We start from the raw sequence: 21,518 nt of genomic DNA, 5'->3' as shown, positions 1-21,518 counted from the left end.
GGAGAGATGAGGTTATAGGGAGGGTAGTTACTTCTTGGGTGAAACCTTCTCTCACAGACCCAAAATACAGCTGTGAACTAAAGAAATAAATGTTCTTGGCATATGACGTGAGACAACTTTGATCACTAGTGGTCTAGGAGGCTTACAGGTGCATGTAAGGGTCAGACATTGTAGAAGGCAATACTAATCTCAGTTTAAGTGGATGAATGTGAGATGTTGAGTAGCTTCTCAGTGCTGGGAGCAAGCTCATACATGTTGTGAAATTCCACTGATTTGAGAAGTCACTGGGAAAGCAAGCATAGTAACAGCTGGCAGAAATGGTGCACTTCATAGTTCAAAGTTGGTCAGTCTCTTAGAATTAACAAATACCAACCTAATATTGAAAAAAGGAGGTTTTTGTTTCTAGAGCAAATTATTTTTTAAAATCGGACACGGAAACTGGCTTGAGGAATCTGTCAGACTTGTAAGCCTTGTGTTCTCTGTAGTTGAGCCTGCTGAATGCTGACGTAATGGGCATGGTGAAAAACTTCAGAATAATGTAAGCAAGCGGAATTTATTTTTTTTTTCTGCACTCTGTTGCCTACAGACTTGGTTTTATAGGAATCAAACTGTTAAATAGCACACCTGAGTGCAACTAAGACTTAACTTGCATTTTACCTCAGTCTGATTTCCACCTGAAACCTAACTTTCAAATACTGAGCAGCTTTCTGAATCTTGCAAGACCATCATTTTAATCTATGTTGCTTCTAAAAATGGTTGTATAGGTACAGGCAAAATGAGAAAATTTTTTTTAAATAAATTGAGGGGTAAATGACTCTTTCCAATCCTTACATTCACTTTAACAACAGATGTAGACAAATTTAAGTAAAACATGTCTGAGCTGACGTTTCCACAGAAAGTGGAGCATTGGGGCACTCTGCAACAAATGCTTTGGTGTAGAAGTGGAGTAGGAAGCATTGTTCTGCGAGATACTCAAGGTTATGCGTGTTGTAAATGTGTTCAAGTTGCTTAGCTTTCCAGCTGGCCACCTGCCATGGAAAAGTCCAAGCTCAACATTCTCTCATGGCTGGTGTTAGCTGGTTTTTTCAGTCCACAAGATCCAAGATATTTATTTCCCATCCCTTGATCTGATAAGATTTGAAAGGGAAACTCACTGGTAAACTTGTGATTTAGTCTTGATCAGATAGTTAGCACTGCGGACTAGACTAATTCATAAGGTAATACTTTTTCGTCAATGTCTATTCTAGTTCTGCAGATGTCTTCTGTAAACAAAGCAAGTTTCAGGTTTGCATACTGAGCTGCTGAAAACAAAGAATGGAACTAGAGTCACATAATAACGTGATTGTGCATCGTTCCTCGCGATTTGTAAAAACATCCAGTTGCTTCTAAATTCTGATGTGTTAGTTAGAAATGCCCTTTTTTGCATGGCAGCTGCCCACTGAGAATAAATGGGATAATTTGCTAGTGACTGGCCAGAATCTTGGATCCATCCTTCCATTTACAGCTCAGGACTTCCTTTTAACTGTGGCAAGATTGCTGCTTTCAGTTGCCTTCTCTTGTGCGTTTTAGCTGACTGTGCTTGGAATGAGAAGTTGAGCTGGCGCGCGTTAGTTCAACTTCACGGAGAACCTCCGGTGTTTGAGATGAAAGGGTTCTGGCAGCAATTTTAGACAATGTATTCGCTTAGACAGTTGGCAGGGAAACAGGAAGGAATCCTTTCATGGGATGCTTATGACTAGGTCTGTCGTCCACTCGTGCCAGGATGAGTGTGTGTGAGCTGGGCACACTGCTGATGTTGGATACAGTAATCAGACTTTGTTGTTGTTGTTTAAACATAACAGTGACTCTTCCACATGAATTGGGTATATATCCCCTTGCATCTACCCCTTGAATCTTGCTAGCTGCTAGTCAGCGAAGGCTAGGAAATGCTAAATCACTGTAGCTAATGTGCAAATCTGGTTAAGGATTTTTCTAGATTTTTTTTTTTTTAAAGAATAATTTAACACTTTTGTATCACACTGTGCATCTTTGTGTGTTGTTTGTTGCCAGTACTGTTTTCTCTGCTGTTTGCACCTGCTTTTCTTCCAGTCATTGCAAGTCTGTGAAGCAGGAATAGCAGTGATGAAGAGACAGTAAGTATGAGTAAAATGATAGGGGGTTTGTTAATGTTTCTTGAAGCTTATAGTCTAGGATGAGCCTGCCTTAGTCTATTAACAGAAAAATCCTTTCCCCCTTGAGGTACTGTTGCTAGTGTGCGTATCTGAGACAAATGGATGGAATTACATAGTATCAAGAGTAATTTATCTCACCTACATTCTGTTGATGTAGAAACACCTAGAATTCCAGGAAAAAATGTAACTTTTTTTTTCCTTGCAGCACTTTCAGAAAGAGTTGCTGTATTTAATTGCTGAGAAAAGCTAACCCGTGTAGGAGTTGCCCTTTACCACAAGAGCTCTGCTCCTGTTAAGAGTGTTTCTTCGCTGTAAGGCTAGAATTTCACTTGGTCACAGGGATCCACAAATCTTGTCACTGATGTGGGAGCTCAGATTAGCCTAGACTTTGGGGGGGAAATGAAATAAATATTTATCACCTATTTGTATGCTTTACAGCACATGGATAAAAAGTTTGGCCAGTGTGTCATGTAGGATGAGCTTATAGAAAGCCATCCTGACTTGGACAAACAGATTTTTGCATTGCCTGTTTGTACTGAGCTGACAAATAATGAATTTTTTAAACATTTTCAAACTTTAATATCTGATACCTACACTGTACGACCAGGCAGTAGAAAGAAGAGGTAGTTCTTAGAAGAAGCTTGGAACCAAACAGTACTTTTTTGTAGTTGGTATGTTTGTAGGGTACAGATAGCAGCAACTTGGATAAGCACTGGAGTTGCTGGATGAGAGCCAGTAGCTCAGTCTGCTGTTAAGGAGGAAGTTAAATAACACTAGAGATTTGATAGTTAGAATTCTGTATGGCTTAAATACAGAGAAGTGGTTAGTCTCTGCCTTAGAACTGGCGATTGAATGAAAAATTAATGTTTGTCTTGTGTCAATAAATTTTAGTGCCCAGACAGGATGTAGAATATCTGTAGAACAGCATTTCGGCGTAGAATGGGTATCAGCATTTCAGGGCATTTTAGGTTATTTCAGCATCCTTCTGAGTGAATTCTTAACAAGCACAGACTTGCTTATCTCCTTGGAAAATAACACTGAATTCATCAGCTGTCACAGAGAAGAGAGCACACTTTTGGCTGTAGTAAATCCATGCCCTGTTACCAGTGACGCTGAATTGAAGTGCAGATTCAGAAGTAATCTGTTGGAAGAGCCTGCAGGTTTGGGGAGGGGGAGTTGTTTGTTTATAGTTGCCCCTCATGAGAATTTTAACCCTCAGCCTTTGGGGTTTGGGAAGGACTACTACTTCCCTTGGACAAAACCAGGGTGCGGAACCTGGAGCCATGTCTGCGTGCTCACTTCCAAAGGATATATGTATTATGGTGGCAGGACGTTAACCTGCTTCTTCTGTCCAGTAGGTTTCACTAAGAAAAGCTTAGAGAAAAACACTTAAGTTTCCTGTGTCTCTCTTTGCCAGTGACGTTTTGGGTTTTAATCTCAGTACCCTGAAAGTTGGCTGATCTAATGCCTCCAACATTTTCAAATACTAGGCTCCTGGTATTTTTTTTGTCCTACTTCTGTGCTGGTAACCTTGCTCTTCCCTTGGGGCTCTGCTTTGGATATCTTGCTTTTATAAAAACATCTGAAATTGTAACATTCAAACTCCTTACAATCAACAGGTGATTGACATCCCAGGGAACTTGGAAAAAATGAGGTCTCAGTATTTGTCTGAAAAACAAAGATTTCACATGCAAGTTAGCATTGAAAGTTAGCATTAGCATTGCATTCCGTCAGTATATGTCTCTGGCAGTCGTAATGGAATAGTACCTTATATAAAGGCCAACTTCAGATGAAATTATGTGTTAATGCTTTAAGTCCATCTGAGATCTCAGAGGTTAAAGGCTGGGAGATTCCCAAACTTCTTTGTGGGGTCTCCTGGATTTCCTCTGTGTTTTTCAGCCCTGCTGCCAAACGTTTTACAACTCCTGAATGGAGGGTGGGATACAAATACTGCTCTTTTATTTGGATCTCTGTTGCTTTTTCTTTGCAGATTCAGCTGCAGTTTGTGGTAGTTACTTACGGTATCCATTTCTCCATGTGTTTTGCTGTATTTGTGGGAATCGTGTTAGATCTGTATTATATGCTTCCTTGAAGTATAAAGTTTCCTTCCTGTGTGGTTTAATTCATCATCTGCAACAAGCTAAGACTGACAGGTCTACCTTAAATTGTGCACTCTAAATTTAGCAGCTAGAGACAGAATGATCAGGAAGGGCTAATTTAATACTATGTCAAAAAGGCCTTGGGACAAGGAAAGGAAAAAAGCCAATTTGGAACAGAGGGTCCCCTTTCAGGTCTTTTAGTTCATAGGAGAATTTAGAGGAACTGCTTTTCAGAAGGAAAAGTTTGAAATGAGCCTGTATTTTAGGGAAGTGGACAATAGGATGTTTCACTATCATTTCGACTGTCACTCTGAATAACTGGCTGAGGGTTAAAGTGACAAGTTGATAAATTCTAGCCTTGCAGAACATTTTTTATTACTGAGTTTCTATGGGTATTTTAAAGCAATCGACATACAATCAATTGTGCATTTATTTTCATTAAATGAATACTGCTTGGGAACTCTGCCCAACTGTTTTCTGCTTGCTTTTTGCAATGAGGCTATTAATGGCAAAGGAAGTGATGCCAGATTAGTTGTAATATGTCTGTGGGGAGATGTCTTATGTGCTGTGAACCTAGCCTGAAGGGACAGAGACGTTAAATTCAATTAGTTATTTTCATGGTGACTTATCTGGAGCTAATGTTAAGATGACATTCATGTCATACAAAATATATAGAATAAAAACTACTTAATTTTGTTGCTTTTGCCCCTTGAGAATGCTATGTTCAAAATAATCTAGTATATAAAAGAGGTTTAGAGCACTATTTCAGGAAGCAAGAGTGTATGTTTACATTTTACCTTTCCTCCCTTTCTCTTCCACCAGCCAGTTTTTAAGGAAATTGTACTTTTTTCTCTGGCTTCACCAAACTTTATACTGCAGATAGGGCAGTTTAAAAAAAAAATAAATAAAAAATCCAATAGTAGTGCTGCATTGTGGAACTTCTGGGCTCATTTTAGGCCTTCTGTTTGTGTTTCTTGATTCCCCCAGTTCCCAGATGTGCAGTGACTCATCCTACTGAACAATGGGAACAGCATCTCTTATTCCTTCACTTGGTCCCAGTTGGCAAAACTGTTACTCAGAGGATATGTATTGCAGAGGGAGAAGAGATTAGCAGTGAGAGAATGAATCATCCAAGCGTTTGTGGTAACTCTTGTGTGGTGAGCAAGAAGTTAAGGAAGACTAATGGTCTGTACTATGCTCTGGTGTACTAAAATGGAGTATCTGAGTTATGTAAAATTCATAACGCAGAGGTCATTCTTCCCTCCCCCACCGCTGTCCCAGAAAACGCAGGGCATGGATGACAGACAGCATTTTGACATCTTGATCTATTATCAAGGAGGATGAGGAAAAAGAAAAAAAAACTTGCTGGTTTGTATCAACAGCAAAAAAGGTGAGGGTCTTCTCAGGCTTTGTTGATACAACTTTCAGATGTGAAATATACTGATAGACTAATAGTTAAAATTTTAAAAAAAAAAGTCAGTATAGACATGCTTCACTGACATACTTTGTGACTGTGACAGAATGGTGCTTCGTATCTAAGTACTGTGCTGGTTGAAATGAAATAATGTCTTTCGGATTTTAAGAGTCTTATTTATTAATATTGTTAGAATTTTTTTAAAGAAATGGTGTACTGACAAGGAAATACAAGAAGATTTGAGTCTTTTTAAATCTGAAAAGACAGAAGCTCAACAATCTTTTATGAACATAGTTGAATTTAGGAAGTTTCTTGAGCTGCCACGGTTTTTCTTGACACACCAGCTTATAAAAGACTGACACATTTGACTTGGACCTTTTTTTTTTGGTTTGTTTTTTTTTTTTTAAGTGAACACGCCATGATATAATTATCTTTAGGTATTTAAATATAGTATAAATAACTTTGATGGCTTTCATTTCTGTTTTGCTGCTTGCAACCGTATTTCAAAATAAATTGCAACGTTCAAAAAACTACTTTTTTTTTTTTCACTACAACCATTAAAATAGTGTGGTTGAAGTCTTCAATCTGCTTAAAGGTATTTTTAGTATCTGATGAATCAATTGCAAATATTTGCTGCCACTTCTATGGGAAGTCGTGTTAGTGAACCAGAAATAACCGGCTAAGATCTGGAAAAGGAGAGCATTTGAAGTGCTAAGCCTGCTTTTGAATGTAGTTGAATGGCTAGATGACTTTGGACAAACGCTAAGAATTTGCACTGAAAAAGCCAAACCAGCTCGTTTATGGTCAGCATCTTCAAGAGAAAAAGTGTAGTTCAACATGAGAGGGGCAGCAGATACTTTTTTTTTTAATAGTAATTTGCCTTGAATGGAAATGCCTTGATGAACAATTCATAAACTATGTGTGTGTGTATTTTTTATATGTGTACATATATATGCACACATGTACATTTGTATGTGTGTATAATGCCAAAAGCATGAGATAGCTTTGAATAAATAATAATTTATCAATGGAATTCAAAACTGCATTCAAATGCAGCTTGATATAAAGCTAAATAAATTTGACTTCTTGATCTAATTAGTATTGCTATCTATTTTCCCTGGATGACAAGGAAAAAATTAAAAGATAAAGGAATGTTCAGTTAATGCTATTGTTCTGATTAAAAATACTAATACGAAACAGTCCTAACACCAGGAGTTTCCATATTTTCTTCATTTAAATACATTACAAGTTATTCATCAAGTCAGTCGGTGCCGTCTGCAGTTGTTCTGTGCTGCCTGATCGATGAACTGAAATACCCCATGTGCTTCCCAGAAGCAACCAAGTTTTCTGTGAATCAGAACAAGATGTAGAGCAAGGCTACTCAAGAAGTCTTTGGAGCAGGAACTTAATCCGGGAATCATCTTTAAAGCAGGGGGGTTTGAGTGTGTGGTGTGGGTTTGGGTTTGGGTTTTGTTGTTTGGGTTTTTTGGGGGTGGTGGTGGGAGTCTCCCTTCAGGTTTGTGTTGCTTTAATGTTTTGAGCTTTTCTTGACTTTAAATCCTCTGGAACTTGTTGGGGATTTGCTGTTTTGACTAGAAACGGATATTTTGACTTAAGTACTGGATGTCTTTGAATTCTGTGCTAGAAGAGAATATTCAGGCATCTTCAGATCTGTCAGACCATGTGTATGGTGTTCACACCTGTTCCAGCAGCCTGACTTGGTTACCCAGCTATCCAAATGTTTTGCAATTACTGCTTAAAATTTCCCAGAATGAATTATTTGTCTTAGTTGCAATGTTATGAAGAGCTGTGTAAGAAACTAGAGAAGTCTAGTTTCCCTAAATCGTTGCAGAAATGAACATGGGTTTTTTTCATTAATCAGATTATTTTTCTCACCTTCTTATAAATGTGCAAAATGTTAAACTGATCGATGCGTGGGGCAGGAAATAAGGGAGGCAGAAGCTGTAAATCAGGTAAACTTGCTTGTGTGTCCCAGCAGCTGATGTGCATGCAGCTGTTTCCTGCTCTTAGTGTGGGAGGGTATAGGGACCAGGCAAAGACTCTTAAAGTAACTGGGTAGAAAATAGGAACAACTTGTATCAGATATGGCCCGTTGGAAGTCTTGTTGCACATCTAAAGGCATTGTGTAGGACAAAGCACAATAGATAGAGAAGGGGGTTTTTGTAGCTTCAGCGACCTTTTCTTTTTGGGCTCTTCCATCTCCTAAATATGACTAATGCTGTACAGGAAGGCCTTTTCTCTTATTCATGCGGTCTGTGATATCTCTTTTGATCCAACAGAGTGCCAAAAAATACAGGAAATTACTTTCACCTTATGAAAATTCATGATTGTAAGGAAGCTCTTAGAGGAATTGCTCTTTGGAAACTTGTGCCGCATTCCCCACCCCACCCCCCAAAAAAAAAAAAGTAATTTTTTCTTCTAGCAATCCACAGTAAATCTTTTGCAATATGTGGTAGTTTTTCCCAAATATGTATGTTCTGTCTCCTTTATCAAAAGACACTTCCAGTTTTAAATGTTAGGAAAAAATAAGCTACAGCTCCTTTTTCTCTATGCAGTATGCTGATAGTATGTACTTGTACAGTACACTGAATCCTCTGATCTCCAGTCTGATTCTCCAAAATGAACCGTTGTGTTGGCATCTGTTTACAGTTGTACTGGAGGGGAATAATTCTGTTCTGCTGTCTCAAGCCTATGGTGTAGAGGAGAATGTATGGTTTAAGAATTTACATTGCTGTTGGAATCTGACATCGTATTTTGAGAATGTTCTGATTCTGAATTAGTAATTTGGTGAGGGCACTTAATGTCAGTTTGGTTGTTACTGACATGGCCCTGATCTGTGATATATGTAATGTGTTTTGCTGACTAAAATTATTAAAAGGCAGCAGGATTTTCCAGTTTATCGTTCTTATGACATGTCTACAACTGCAAGACATATGTCCTAAACAACGAAGAATGCTTTCTTACTGAACAGATCATCTTCATCTGAAGAAGTGAAAGGGAAGTGTTTGAAGGAGAATGCGCTTCTGCCAAAGATAGTTTCACTCCAGAAGTAAAGCCTGTGTCTATATGGAAACAATTGTGTAGGGCTTATTGTATCCACTAATGCAAAGTGGCACTTGATTTGAGTCCAACACATGGGCAAGCTTGTTTAAAAAAAAACAAACAAAAAAATCCCCAAAAACCAAACAACAAAAACCCCCAACAAATAAACAAAAAAACCCACAACCCCCCCCAAAACCTCTTACACATTTTCACATAAGAGTACATTTTCTTTGTAAACATTGCCTATATTCTTCTCAATATAACTGCTAAAGGATTTTGTACAAGATGAGCAAATCCATTATTAAAACTCCTGAGCCTAAAAGGGAAACTATGTGTAGAAGAGAAAGTCCTTCAGAATGTTCCTTCCTTTTTTTTTTTTTTTTTTTTGACAAGCAAGTCTAGCTTAAATTATCACAAATTGTGGGTGACTTAAATCTTTCACTTTTCTAAAGATATGCCAACCAGTCTAGGATATGCTTTTGTTCACTGTTGTGAATTTTAAACAAAACACATTGGTTTCTTATGTGTTTCATTTTTACTCCCACACAGTGTCAGTTAACTGCATTCATCATACAAGGGGAAAAAACGAATTCTTTAAGCCAAAGGACTGACATTAATAACACTTTCTTTTCATTGTAAAGATTTATTAGACTGAGCATTTATTCAGATCTCTACTCAACTTTGATTTTTCTAGAACTAATAGAGAGTTGCTTTTATAAGAAATACTACCTTACTTACATGTCAGTAGTATATTATGGCAGCTCCACTTCATTATCAGCAGTTTACGTGAATTAAGCTATGTAGCATAACTTTTATTGTTCCAGCTCCTGAAGGGTGCTGTCCAAGCTTCCACTTGTGATACTCTCTGTTAGACCTTAGTGCATGTTGGAAAATGAAAAGGCTATAGTTCAGTTGGATTTGCTATCCTAGAAACAAGCTTAGTTCCTATCTTTCCTTTTCCACAGGGTGAATCGGTGAAATACTTCCTGGATAACCTGGATCGGATTGGTCAGCTGGTGAGACATACCTTTTCTTTCTGAACCAAAAGAGCTCAAATTGATAATAGAAGCCTGGGCATGCTATGATTAATGCTTTGGGGTTGGTTTGGTTGTTTTTTTAAATAATAATGCATCAAATAACTTCTATGTTCTTTCTCTGGAAATAGTAAACTCCAGCCTAATGAAACTGAAGCTTAGTATTTGCTTAATCTTTTTTGACAGACAACAAATATTGTTTATGGAAGTTGTATTTATGCATGTATTTTCTTTTCGGTCCTACGCAGTCTCTGGATTTCATTCACGTTTTGTGATGATCTGATGGCTGGTGCTACTTAAGATGCCAGAGTGAAACCTTACCAATAAAAAAAATTACTAGCATTTATAGGATTCAAAATCTGTCATGAAAATATCTGTCGGGAGACTTGGAGTAGAAAGAAGGGAGGTGATTTTCCTGAACAGTAACAGTGATAAGCTTCTGAAGAACATATCTGTCTACAGTGGTGGGCTGGGCCACAGCCTGTAGTAGAACATGTTGCTGTACTTGCCAGACATGGAGTGTGAACCTGGAAGAAGTAGTTCTGCTAAAGCTTGCAAGATGTTCTTTGTAAGAGTAAAGGACTGTGAAAAACGAGATTTCAAAAAAAAAAAATAATCCTTTCAGTGATGACTTTGGTGATCTGCTTTACTGAACACTACCTAAATGGCAATAACTCTGTAGCTAAGAATTTCATAATGAAAAAAATAGACTTCAGCCTGAAAATGAAAGGCTTGAAAGATAAAAAGTGAACCAGTGCATTAGTCCTATATCTTTATTCTCGTGTGTCTTGGGATCTTCTCTAGCTGTTTACCAATGTGTTGAGATAAATGGTCAACAGTCCATTTTTTGAAGTTGAGTATTCATTCTTCACTTGATAATAAAAAAAAAAAACCATGGGTCTTGTTGATTCTTCCCATTGCTTCAATATTCTGGCATTAGCCAGCATTTTTGAAGGACTTTTGTGACACTTTTCTCCTTTCTTTTACAGAATTATTTCCCCAGCAAACAAGATATTTTGTTGGCTAGAAAAGCCACCAAGGGGATAGTAGAGCATGATTTCATCATTAAAAAAATACCTTTCAAGATGGTGGATGTAGGTGGACAGAGATCTCAGCGTCAAAAGTGGTTCCAGTGCTTTGATGGAATAACTTCAATTTTGTTTATGGTCTCCTCCAGTGAATATGATCAGGTTCTCATGGAAGACAGGCGCACAAATAGACTTGTGGAGTCCATGAATATCTTTGAGACAATAGTCAATAACAAGCTTTTCTTTAATGTTTCTATTATCCTATTCCTCAACAAGATGGATCTTCTTGTAGAGAAGGTAAAGACTGTCAGCATTAAGAAGTATTTCTCGGACTTCAAAGGCGACCCTCACAGGCTAGAAGATGTTCAACGTTATCTGGTGCAGTGCTTTGACAGAAAGAGAAGAAACCGTAGTAAGCCGCTCTTCCACCACTTCACCACTGCCATAGACACTGAAAACATCCGCTTTGTGTTTCATGCCGTGAAGGACACGATCCTTCAAGAGAATCTGAAGGATATTATGTTGCAGTGAAGGAGAGCAGCCAATGTTCTGTTAAAATTTGCCGGAGGGTTAGATCAAAGTTTTTATCCTTTCTTTATGGCCCTTGCATGTGGTGTAGGACCCGTGCTAATTACTTGGCTCAGGAATGCTGTGAACTAGCCAGTCCAAACAGAGGAGCTATAGGCCGAAGGAGTCAAATGTTAATGTTAGCTACTGAATCATTTGGACTAGAAACACTACTGAAACATGGCCGTTATAGGTTCTGTACCTAGTTTGGAATGCTGAATAACACTACCACCTTCTGCCTTCTTAGAAAAAAGAAATCTCTGACAAACCATGCGTGGAAGACACGTTGTTTTAAATGAATATGCTCATTTTTCAGAGACACTAGTCATACAAACTGCCTTTTTTTTTATAGTTTGGAGGTGCTGAATCAATCAAACTAATCTAAACGTAATGAGATTGGCAGCTGTATTGGAGAACATTAATGGAAGTTCCATTCTTAACCCTTAGGAGTACAACCAGATCTTGTGTGCGTGTTCAGCTTTGCCAAGGGTCTGGAATCCACTTACCAAGGTGGATGCTCAGCTCTTGTCTGAAGGTTTTGCATGAGTCTCCTGAGGCAAAAGTCTAAAACTGTGTAAGGAAACACATGTTGGAGTAAATTGGATGGGAAGTTAAGGCCTCGCCCATATAGAGAAGGGTTTATTTTGCACTATGTGTGAAGGGTATTACATCATGGGAAAACTGATTTCCTTGGTGAAGCAGCCTGTGCTAGAGCACCTGACCATGTATTTGCACAGTGGGTGCTCGAGTGAGATGTATTTCATGGAAATTCAGCACTGTTCTCACATTCACAGTTGGCAGTATTTATGAAGGTTCAGTATCTCGCGTGACAGGTATTTATCTATATTCAAAAGGTTTGAAAGCTGATTAAACTCTTAAGCAAAGGTTTTGGTAGTACAGCAGCTGCTTGATTAGTTTCCAACAGCTGACCTTATAGGAAGACTGAACACCCTAGAGATCCCAGTTTTACAGCTGCACTGATGTATTTGGACAGCAAGACCTTGCTGTAAAATTAGCCTTTAATCTGTGTCTTAATGGGATCTTTAGCCTATAGTAATGCACATGTAATTCTGAGTACAGTCAAGTTTGGAGTTGCCCGTTTTGGGCAATGGTTTGTGTGTAAAATTGCAAGAGGCTATGAATAATGTTGATACGAACTGTTAATTTCCTAGCTCTCTCAATCTGTGTAACTAACTGTCAGGTGCCTTTTTTGTGTACAGATATATCAGATCTTTTCTACTGCAGTGGGGTACATGGACAAATGGAAGATCTGCCTTTTATATCAACATTGTAGTGCTATCCTTTAAGTAATTTTTCAAACATAGTTTACTGTGCAATTTTTGTCATAGTTTTTATCCAAGAATAAAACCTGAAGGGCTGTTTGCACCCGTAAAAAGTCAGCAGATTCCCTCAAGTTCTTATCCCCTTTGAGCCTGCAATGGCATGTCAAAACAAGCAACGTTTTACTTCAGCTGGTAATCCCACGGGAAATGTGGTCAAAAAAGTCCTGTTCCGTTGTCCTTTCATGTTAATTTGGATAAAATCTGGAATCTTTCTTCCCCTCTGAAGCTTGCAGATGTTCATATCAGTATTTTTGTGTAGTTCCCTAATGTAGCAGTCTCTTGGCTTTCTTTGCGCAAGCTTCAGAGTGGAAAAGATGTAGCTATTTCAGTGCTATGTAATGCGCACAGTATTGAGGTAAGAAGCAACTGAAAAGTTGCAGATGGGAAAATCTAACTTAAATTTGAGCAAACTTAAACAGGAATTAGCTTCCTTGTAACAAGTCTTATTTATGCCAGGACCAACTCTGTCTTTTAAATATTTATTCACTTTTAACCTTGAAGGGGAAAAATGTTACATGACTAATATTCAGATGGGGGAAAACTCTTAAGATTATTACATTTGAAAAGGTAAATGTTTCAACACAGAGTGATGCAAACGAATTTACTAATCATATAAGGTTCATTTCTCTAAGCTAGCCCATTTGCTTGGCTGAAGACTAAAACTAAAGTTTTCAAAGCTTTCAGATATTCTTGGAGTTCTTGTTAGTGGTTTCCACTTCACACAAAGCACTGGGAAAGAGGTGGCAGTTGTGGGCTGACCTGACTTCTAGGTTGACTTGGCTTTGTTTCCTAGTTTGCTGTGAGCTTTATTCTTTCACTAAATTTTCTAGATGGGTTAATATTATGCTTGTTTTCTCAAATGAGTTAAACATTCCCTTTCAACTGTATTTTTTTCTCAAGAATTACCTCAGGTTTATGTCTGAATCTACTGTAGTTTTACCTGGGAGGCGTAGCATAGAATTTCCTGTTATGTTTTTCTCTTCATGCTCATCCATGGTTTTATATCCTTAGTCACCTTACGGATTTAAAACTCTGAACAGAGCTAATAGTGCAACTTATATTTTAAGTAACTTAATCTGCACCTGGAAAAGAAACAGCATGAGATATCTCATATTGAGCTCTCAAGCATATTTTTTTTATAATAGGGCAGTTTTGCACACTAAGTTGTAGTTTTAGGGAACCAGTTTGATCACCTCAGGCCCATTATTGCCTTCTTTTTATTGATAAAATGGGCCTAAGCGTGATGCTGTAGACTGCAGATGAAAATCAGCAGTTTGGCTCTGTAGGCTCTGTGTTCTGTTGAACTTTGATAGTGATGGTTCACACCAGGAATCAAAGATCAGGAAAATCTTCTTGCAAAAGTCAAGCACTTCTCACGTTTGCAAAGGATCTGGCCCATGAGTAAAAAGATTATTTTTTTTAAGTGGCAGGTTTCTCTGCAAAATACACTCCACTTCTTGCCACAACTGAGGGGTTTTGTATTTGTTTTTTTCCAAGGTAAGTTGTGGTATAATAAAGCCAGAAAATCATGTTATGGTAAATCAGTTAATTACTAAAGCAGAACTTAGGTAGGTTAGATCGTACAAACATCTCAGGACAGGCTTGGTCAGTTGCTTAGTCCTTTCACAAGAAACAAATGGAGAACTTTATTTTAAGTGACATCCTGGAGAACTTTGCAGGTAAACACAGCTGGAGGGAACATCTTTTTTTGTTAACTTTATAGGCTTATTGTTCATTTGGCTAGTCAGGAAATGGGTCACAGGCAGGATGATCATCAGATGGGAGACCTTGAACAACTACTTCTTTTTTTAAAAAAAAAAAAAAAAAAAGGCAGCCTTTTGCTGTCCCTCCTCTGACACCCGCAGGTCAATGACCAGTGACTGGCTTGTGTCTCACAAGGACAAAGAAAGGAAGTGCTTGCATGCAGCATGTGCTTGCAGGAGAGACCTACGTAATCTTGCAGTTTAAGTAGAAAAACTAACTAAATAGGAGTCATTTATCAAACACTACTTTGTATTGGTTGTTCTCAAAACAGGCTTTAAGCTAATATGGCGTGTCAGTCAGCACCATTCCTTCAGATTGCAGTGCTGTCATTCTCTGAACAATTCTTAGATGGCATTACAAGGTGACATGGTGAATTGGAATTAAAAAAGAAGAGTGGTTTTCTGTAAGTGACATATTTAATAAGCAATTGTCACTTTGAAGGAATTAAATAGTTCTTAATGTTGAAAACGAATTAATACTGACTATGGAATGGAAATTACTGGCCGCTCAGCTTTACACTACAACTCAAAGATGCTTCCAGTTTGATACAAGAATTGATCTTATTTAATATGGCAGCATAGATTATTTGACTTATTAACTTGATAATATATTCAGTTTTTTAAAATACTGCTGTGTAAAACCTAGAACTACGCAAGCTCCTAAAGGTGACCATTTACGGGCTTTCTGAGCCAACTAAAGCCTGAACCTCAGCCAAGCAGACAGAGTGGAGAAACTAACAGCAAAAAAACTGTAGTGAAATGGAGTAGAAAGAGCTCATCTGTATGTTGCACTGCAGACAAAGATATAATTCCACTAGGATAGCTAAAGTAGGTTTTGGTATGAAAAATGGTGCATTTGAAAGTGTGTCCCATCCTGTCTGTGTGTTGTCCCCCCATCCCCATCTCCCCATCCTCCCCTGGGTATTCACCAGTCCTGGCTGCAAAGAATTGTAGAATTACAGAAATTAAAAGAATAGACACAGAACCACTGAAGAAACTAGCAGCTTTCTTTAGTGACAGACAACTACCTTCCACAGAATATCATTTCAGAAAACAAGCCCTTTGCTGCCTTTAGCTGGCTGCTTTTGTGAATATTAACTTCATGCTTTGGAGTCTTTTCTATGTATGTACCTCTTCAGTTCTTCTGGGAAAAAAGTCATTCTGCTGCATGGAACTACAGGACTTCAGTAGAAGGCCCCTCTGATTTTTCAAGTAGTAAGTTTTGACACTTGACTTAACTTTGCTTGTGTCATCAAATTTTCAGGAGTACTTACTGGCTTGATAGACAATTTGATGCATGCCAGCTTGAGACACAAATATGCAATAACACCTCCATACAGTGCAGCTTGTCATGTAACCCAAACACTGATCTCTCATGATGAGAACTATATTGTTTCTTCTAGGTTTAGTAGTAGCCCCTGTTCTATATCATTTTTCTAGTATAAAATCACGTGGTGTAGTCAGGGGTTTTAACATAGCACTGCCAACTCTTTACCTCAGTACACTCTCTGTTAATTCTGTAACACAAAGCGGTGGGTAGGGTGTTTCAGTAGCAACTATAAAACATCTGTGCCTACTTTTGTAAATGAATTTTTAACAGATGTCTAGGAAGCATATCCATTATAGATCAGGAAGGCTGGTGTGGTCTGGGCCAGACTTGGCCTGAATTAATATTGACTCCACACACTTCTAGATGAGGACTGACTAGCCTAGTGAGGAAGTAATTGGCAAGACAACGCAAGACCTAGTGCTTTTTAATATTACCTGTTTTGTAATTAGCTGGGGTGATCTCTGCTTTGTGCTGTGAAGTGGGCACTTCTTTGTTTTAACACTAATCTTTTTTTACATAGATGGAAATGAGTATAGCCAGGATATTTGGAGCTGAAACTGCTGCTCTGCTAACCAGGTGATGCTATCTCTTTGCTCATCTTGGTGGTTGGACAGTTTAGCTTGATTCTTGATGTTTTTGTACTTCTAATGGCATTTGGAAAGCGGTGTTGAAGTTTGTCTATGTGTCAATATGGTTGTTTTCTTATTGGGTGGGGAGTATGGAGGTACTAGATTGTCAGTGCTAGTGGTTCTGTGCCTGGCTTGACGAACTGTATCACAACCTAGCTCTTGGCATACGTCCGAAGGCCTTATCTTCTGTCCAATGTGAAAATAGTCACAGTTGGAGAGAAAAAAAGAGCAGCACTGACTTCTGAGGTGGGCATTCTGGTAAAAAAGCCAAAGTATGTTGGAAGGGAGCAAGAGAGGGGAGCTATTTTCTAAACAGATCCCAAAAGCTGATGGTGCTTGAAGACTGACTGTATTGAAGTAAAATGCCATTTGCATTGACCCCAAAAGCTTTGAGTGACTCCAGAGAGCTATTGGCTGTGAATTAGCAGCAGCAGGCTGGCTAGGCTCGCCCTGCTGCCGCTGCACACCCTTCCATTGTAAGTCTCTCTTCATCTGTTCATAACTGGGTGCGAAAACTCAATTTCTACTAAAATACAGTATACAGATCTCTGGCCAGACAGGGCATCTTACTCCTTTCTAACAGCTACTTAAACTTTCTTCAGGATACCAGAGCGTGAGAAGTATTCCAGGGGAATGGCTAGGTAAGAGACTGTTTCCATTATTTGAATAAAAACCTACGACTTATGGAGAGCAGATTTTTTTGATAAGTAGGATGTGAGAGAGCATCTTACAAGGGAAGTAACAGATTTTTGAATAGCACTGCTTCTCTGCTAATACTTCCCGTCAATCTGTTGTGCTGAGCTTGTGTGCAGGTGGTTGGGCACAAAAGCTGAGAGAAGATAGCAGGGAGAAGGGGAATGTGGAAGAGAAATGATCTTTTGGTAGCTCACGAGACTTGGAAAGCGTGGTTGGTGGACTTAGGTTTGAAAACGTGGGTTCAAACTCCCATTTGCATTGAAGCCATTATCTCTCTTTAGGATAATGAGTGTTCTTCCAGTGAACAGGTTTCGTTATCAGGAATGTGTAATGAGCTTGAATTGATGATGAAAGTATTGCTGGAGACTCCACTTAACAAAATGGCTAGTATTTATTGCTCTTGTGATGAGTTGTCTTGTTTATTGAATCAATATGTGTGAAAGCAAACTGACAAAATACAAAGTTATCTCGTGACACAATCATGTAACTAGGAAGCCAATTAATGTTATCTTTTATACTGCAATTTACTTGCTCTCTGGTGCCTATGCATTGTAACACGCATACTATGCAATATCATTCTTTTTTTTAAATCGATTCACTGCACTGGGCAAGAAAGGTCTGAGTTTAGCCTTAATTTTCTAACAGTTCACAGGAAAGTACTTTAAAAACAGTGACAAACTAAAAGAAGGTAAAAAAAATGCATAAAGTAAAAGCACAGTTCCAGACTGCTCACATAAGTGTCTTTCTAGCACCAAAACAGCATCCATGATAGAAGCAGCTACTTGCTGTAATAGTTTCAATTTATGAAAACTGTGTACTAGATAAAATTATATTGTGATGTGTAAAAAGTGTATTTTATAGCTTTGGTGACTTAGTTTACTGTTTTGTATATATGAATTTTATAAATCTATTAAAACTTGACTTGTTATACTGTTCTGTATGGGTTTTATCTTTCAACAGTCTAGAGTGACGTTTTTTGCTTTATTCGAAAAAATCCTGCAAGAGATGCTTTATGAATAAATTACAGCATGGACTGCATGAAACTACAGCTGTCATGCAATGAAATCTTCTTCTGTAATCTTTATGCATCTCCCCCTTCTCCAGTTCTGGTCTGAATCATTCAAGTGTGTCCAGGAATTGAAGGCTGGTGAAACATTAACCTGTATAAAACTTCTAACTCATTTGTCTGTAGCATTTCTGTAGCTAACTTAGGCATTAGAACTGATGGGAAGTGGAAGGGGAGACACAGCTAGAGTTTGTGCTTATGTATTTTAAGCTCAGCAAGAGAAGATAATTAAGCCTGTTGAGTTGGCAACACCTGTTAGAGATTCCTCTTCTGCTGTGTAGCATCTGATAATAGCCATGAGAACTATACTTGTTTCTTTTCCAATGCCAGTCCCCTCTGTTGGACCCGCTTGTGCGCCGTGGTATCTTGTATGGCAGTGCGGAACCACTGACCCTTGGAGAGTCATGGGTATCCCTGTCTTACAGCATTGCCATCCTGGCATCAACTAATTTTGCCAGAATTTGAGCTCCAGTTCTTAGGAATGTCATTAACCTTTCCTCGCTTGTACTTTGAAAGGTCACAACTGGCAGATTTTTGTGGCAAGTCTTAATTGTTTCTTATGTGAACTATTAATGCCTAATCAATTACATTGGCAGGTACACAATTTGAGACACTTCATGGAGCCTTGTTTGTCCTTTTTACTAATCATTGGAAATGTTAGGTCCTCAGCTATATCAAGCTTTTGGGAATGCTTGACTCTTTTTCCTTGGAGGTGCTGAGCACTTTCAGGTAACAATGTGTATTGTTGGTGTTCAGCATCTCTGAAAATGAGGGTGGATGAATTGCAAATTCAGTATGCGCTGATGGGAGGTTTCCAGGTGTGATCATGCACTCTGTAGTCTGAAAAGCTCTCAGCAACAGCAGCAGCTCCAAGTGATCTCTTTGGTCAGCTCTGTGAAAGCAAATTAGCCCTTTTTGGGGCCAAGAGAGTCCTGTGAATTACAGCCCTACAAGATAGCATATAGGAAAAGTTTAACAGGTTTCTCACTGGAGCAAGAAAAGAGCTCTTTCTGGCAATATCTGCTGGAACACATTGGTGTTGTAACAGGGGCCATGCCAGGCTGCTGAGACACTTGACCAACAGACAGGGAAGGGGATGGTTTTAAGTTGTCACTTTTGCCTGCTCTAAAACTGGTTGGGGTTTGCTTGGTTTGTATTGATGGAGTTACTCTGATGTCTGAATGGCTGAATCTCCAAAGCCTTAATCAAAATAAGAATTTTGTTGTCAGTGGAGTGCCTACCCAAGCTCAGGCCTTCCCTGATCAGCAGTTGTGAGCAGGTGCTTAAACTGCACCAATTTCAGTGGGATTTATATTTTTATTTGCCACATGGTTGGAGGCTTGAATCGGGGTATCTTAGTGACACCCATTTTTCCATACTTGCCAAAACTTCTGTATCTCAAACTATCTCACTTCATACAGCAAAGATGTCCCTTTCATAATTCATCTGCACAGATGTTGCCAAAAAGAACAGAGGCTGAAGCAGGTGGTTCTGCAGGTAGGTTTGTTCAGTGCTGATGAATGCTTGTACCCCAGGGAGACCTTAAACTTGATATATTAACTTTGAATTCTCTTCACTGGATAAGCATGGCTACCTGTACTAGAGTATCTCTTCTGCAATTTCAGTAATCCAACACTCCAAAGATAAAAGGGAAAACATGGCTATTTCCCCAGGGAGAGGCTTCTCTAAAATGCAAAGTAGGCAGGGCTATATAGCTTGTATTTTTGCGAAAGTGTACAAGGCATAAGGTTTGGAGTGGTTATAGTAATATTTAAGAATTCATTACAGCTCTTTGAGGAGAGAAATTAAACCCTTGTGGTTCCTCACTTCAGTCTGGTGTCTCATTATCCTGTACAGACCTGGGAGGAAGTTTATTCAGTTACTAACAAAAATTACTGAATTTCTTGCCACTCTCCCCAAGACTGACCAGTATCTTGGGAAGCTGCACGGTGTTAAGGGAAAAGGGTTCTTACAAAGAGTGTTCAGGGATTTTTACAAAAAGTAGCTTTCCTTTAAAGCCTCAATTTTGTACAGCAGAAACAGATGTCAGTTGAAAGTACCATTTTTAGGGGAGGGAGGTGGTCACATTGACTATTAAATCAGAAAGTGCTGGATACTGCTAATGAAATGTCTATGGAAGTTGCTGGTTTTTCCTCTCCCACATTTGCAAGCTGCTGTAGCCAATTCAACACCTAACTAGCAAAGAGTCTGGGGTATTTTTGTTGGTTTTGGGGTTTTTTTTACTTTCCCTGGACAGTTGCATTGTACCCCCACTCCCTTCAGTTACAGCAACTTCTTGTTTTAAAGAGTAGGAGTGGAATGTTCCGTCTGTTTATTCTTGGGAGAAGATATTTGTCTTTATGAGCTCGTAAAGCTATTAAAAGACTGTTTTCTGCTCTGTTCAGGATTATAGACTTTAGAAGTTGCTTCAAAACAAGTATCCTTGAACTTGGGGCAGTAAGGGTATGACAAGTTACTTTAATCATGGAGGATGCTCTAGGTAGCCACGGGATGGTGTGGTGGAGTCTAATGGGAATCTGTGTTATACCATTGCCTTAGGGATTGTTACATGAAAGCCAAGAGCAGCTTGAGGAAGGACTGACCTGGTTCTGCTGGGGGATCTCCTGAAGGCAGGTCATGTGCAGAGTTCATTTCTAGATCATCTACCTGTCACAACAAGGCACCCACAGCTCACGAGACAGAGAAATGAAAGCGTAGCCTTCTCGGGGCTGCAGAGGGAGGCTGCCAGGCAGAGCCCTGAAACCGTGCCCCGGGGAGCTCTGTGGCAGGCTGCTTGTCCTGTTACCTTTTGGGACTTGCCTCCTTTCCCATCTGAGTGCTCAGTTCCTTTTGCTGCCTGTCTTCCCACAGAAGGCTCACCAAACTGGCTGAAGTGCTGCACAATGAACACCCAGGTTCTGCCCACTGCCTACTACGCAGTGAAACTCTGCTCCTGGACCATTTGTAACCAATTCCAATCTTGGCTGCTAAGTTGCAAGTAACTTCTGGGTGCGTATTTATATAGAGAGTGCCCTACTACTGCTTGCTGGTGGTTCATCTGCAGCGTGACCTTCTAAAATGACTCCTAAGTATCTCATTTGTATTTCTGTTCCACAGCTCACTCAGCAGCTTATTAGCTGCAAGTTATGCTGCTGTTCCCACACCCTTCCAAGTAGGATTATTTCCCCAGAAACCTGCTGCTTAAACTACAGGAAATCTTAATTAGGGGCTTGCCTTCAATTTGTTTTACTTTTAATTCCTTTGTCAGCTGTTTTCTGCCCTTCTGCAACTCTGGTACACACAGAGAAGAGTAGG

General features: G+C 39.1%; 1 protein-coding gene across 1 annotated transcript in view; it reads left to right on the top strand.

Annotated features, from left to right (window-relative positions):
• The window catches only part of GNA12 (G protein subunit alpha 12), a 44,727-nt gene extending 26,679 nt beyond the window's left edge, over positions 1-18,048 (top strand). Inside the window, exons 3-4 of the mRNA XM_049791216.1 lie at positions 9,713-9,763; positions 10,771-18,048. Of these exons, the coding sequence (XP_049647173.1) occupies positions 9,713-9,763; positions 10,771-11,340 (621 nt within the window). The 3' untranslated portion in view covers positions 11,341-18,048. The remainder of the gene's footprint in view (positions 1-9,712; positions 9,764-10,770) is intronic.
• The last annotated feature ends 3,470 nt before the right edge of the window (positions 18,049-21,518 follow it).

This window comes from Accipiter gentilis, chromosome 33 (genome assembly GCF_929443795.1).
Source record: "Accipiter gentilis chromosome 33, bAccGen1.1, whole genome shotgun sequence".
Lineage (NCBI taxonomy): Eukaryota > Metazoa > Chordata > Aves > Accipitriformes > Accipitridae > Astur > Astur gentilis.
Note: the sequence above shows the minus strand (reverse complement) of the source record. Positions and strands in the feature narration are given on the sequence as shown.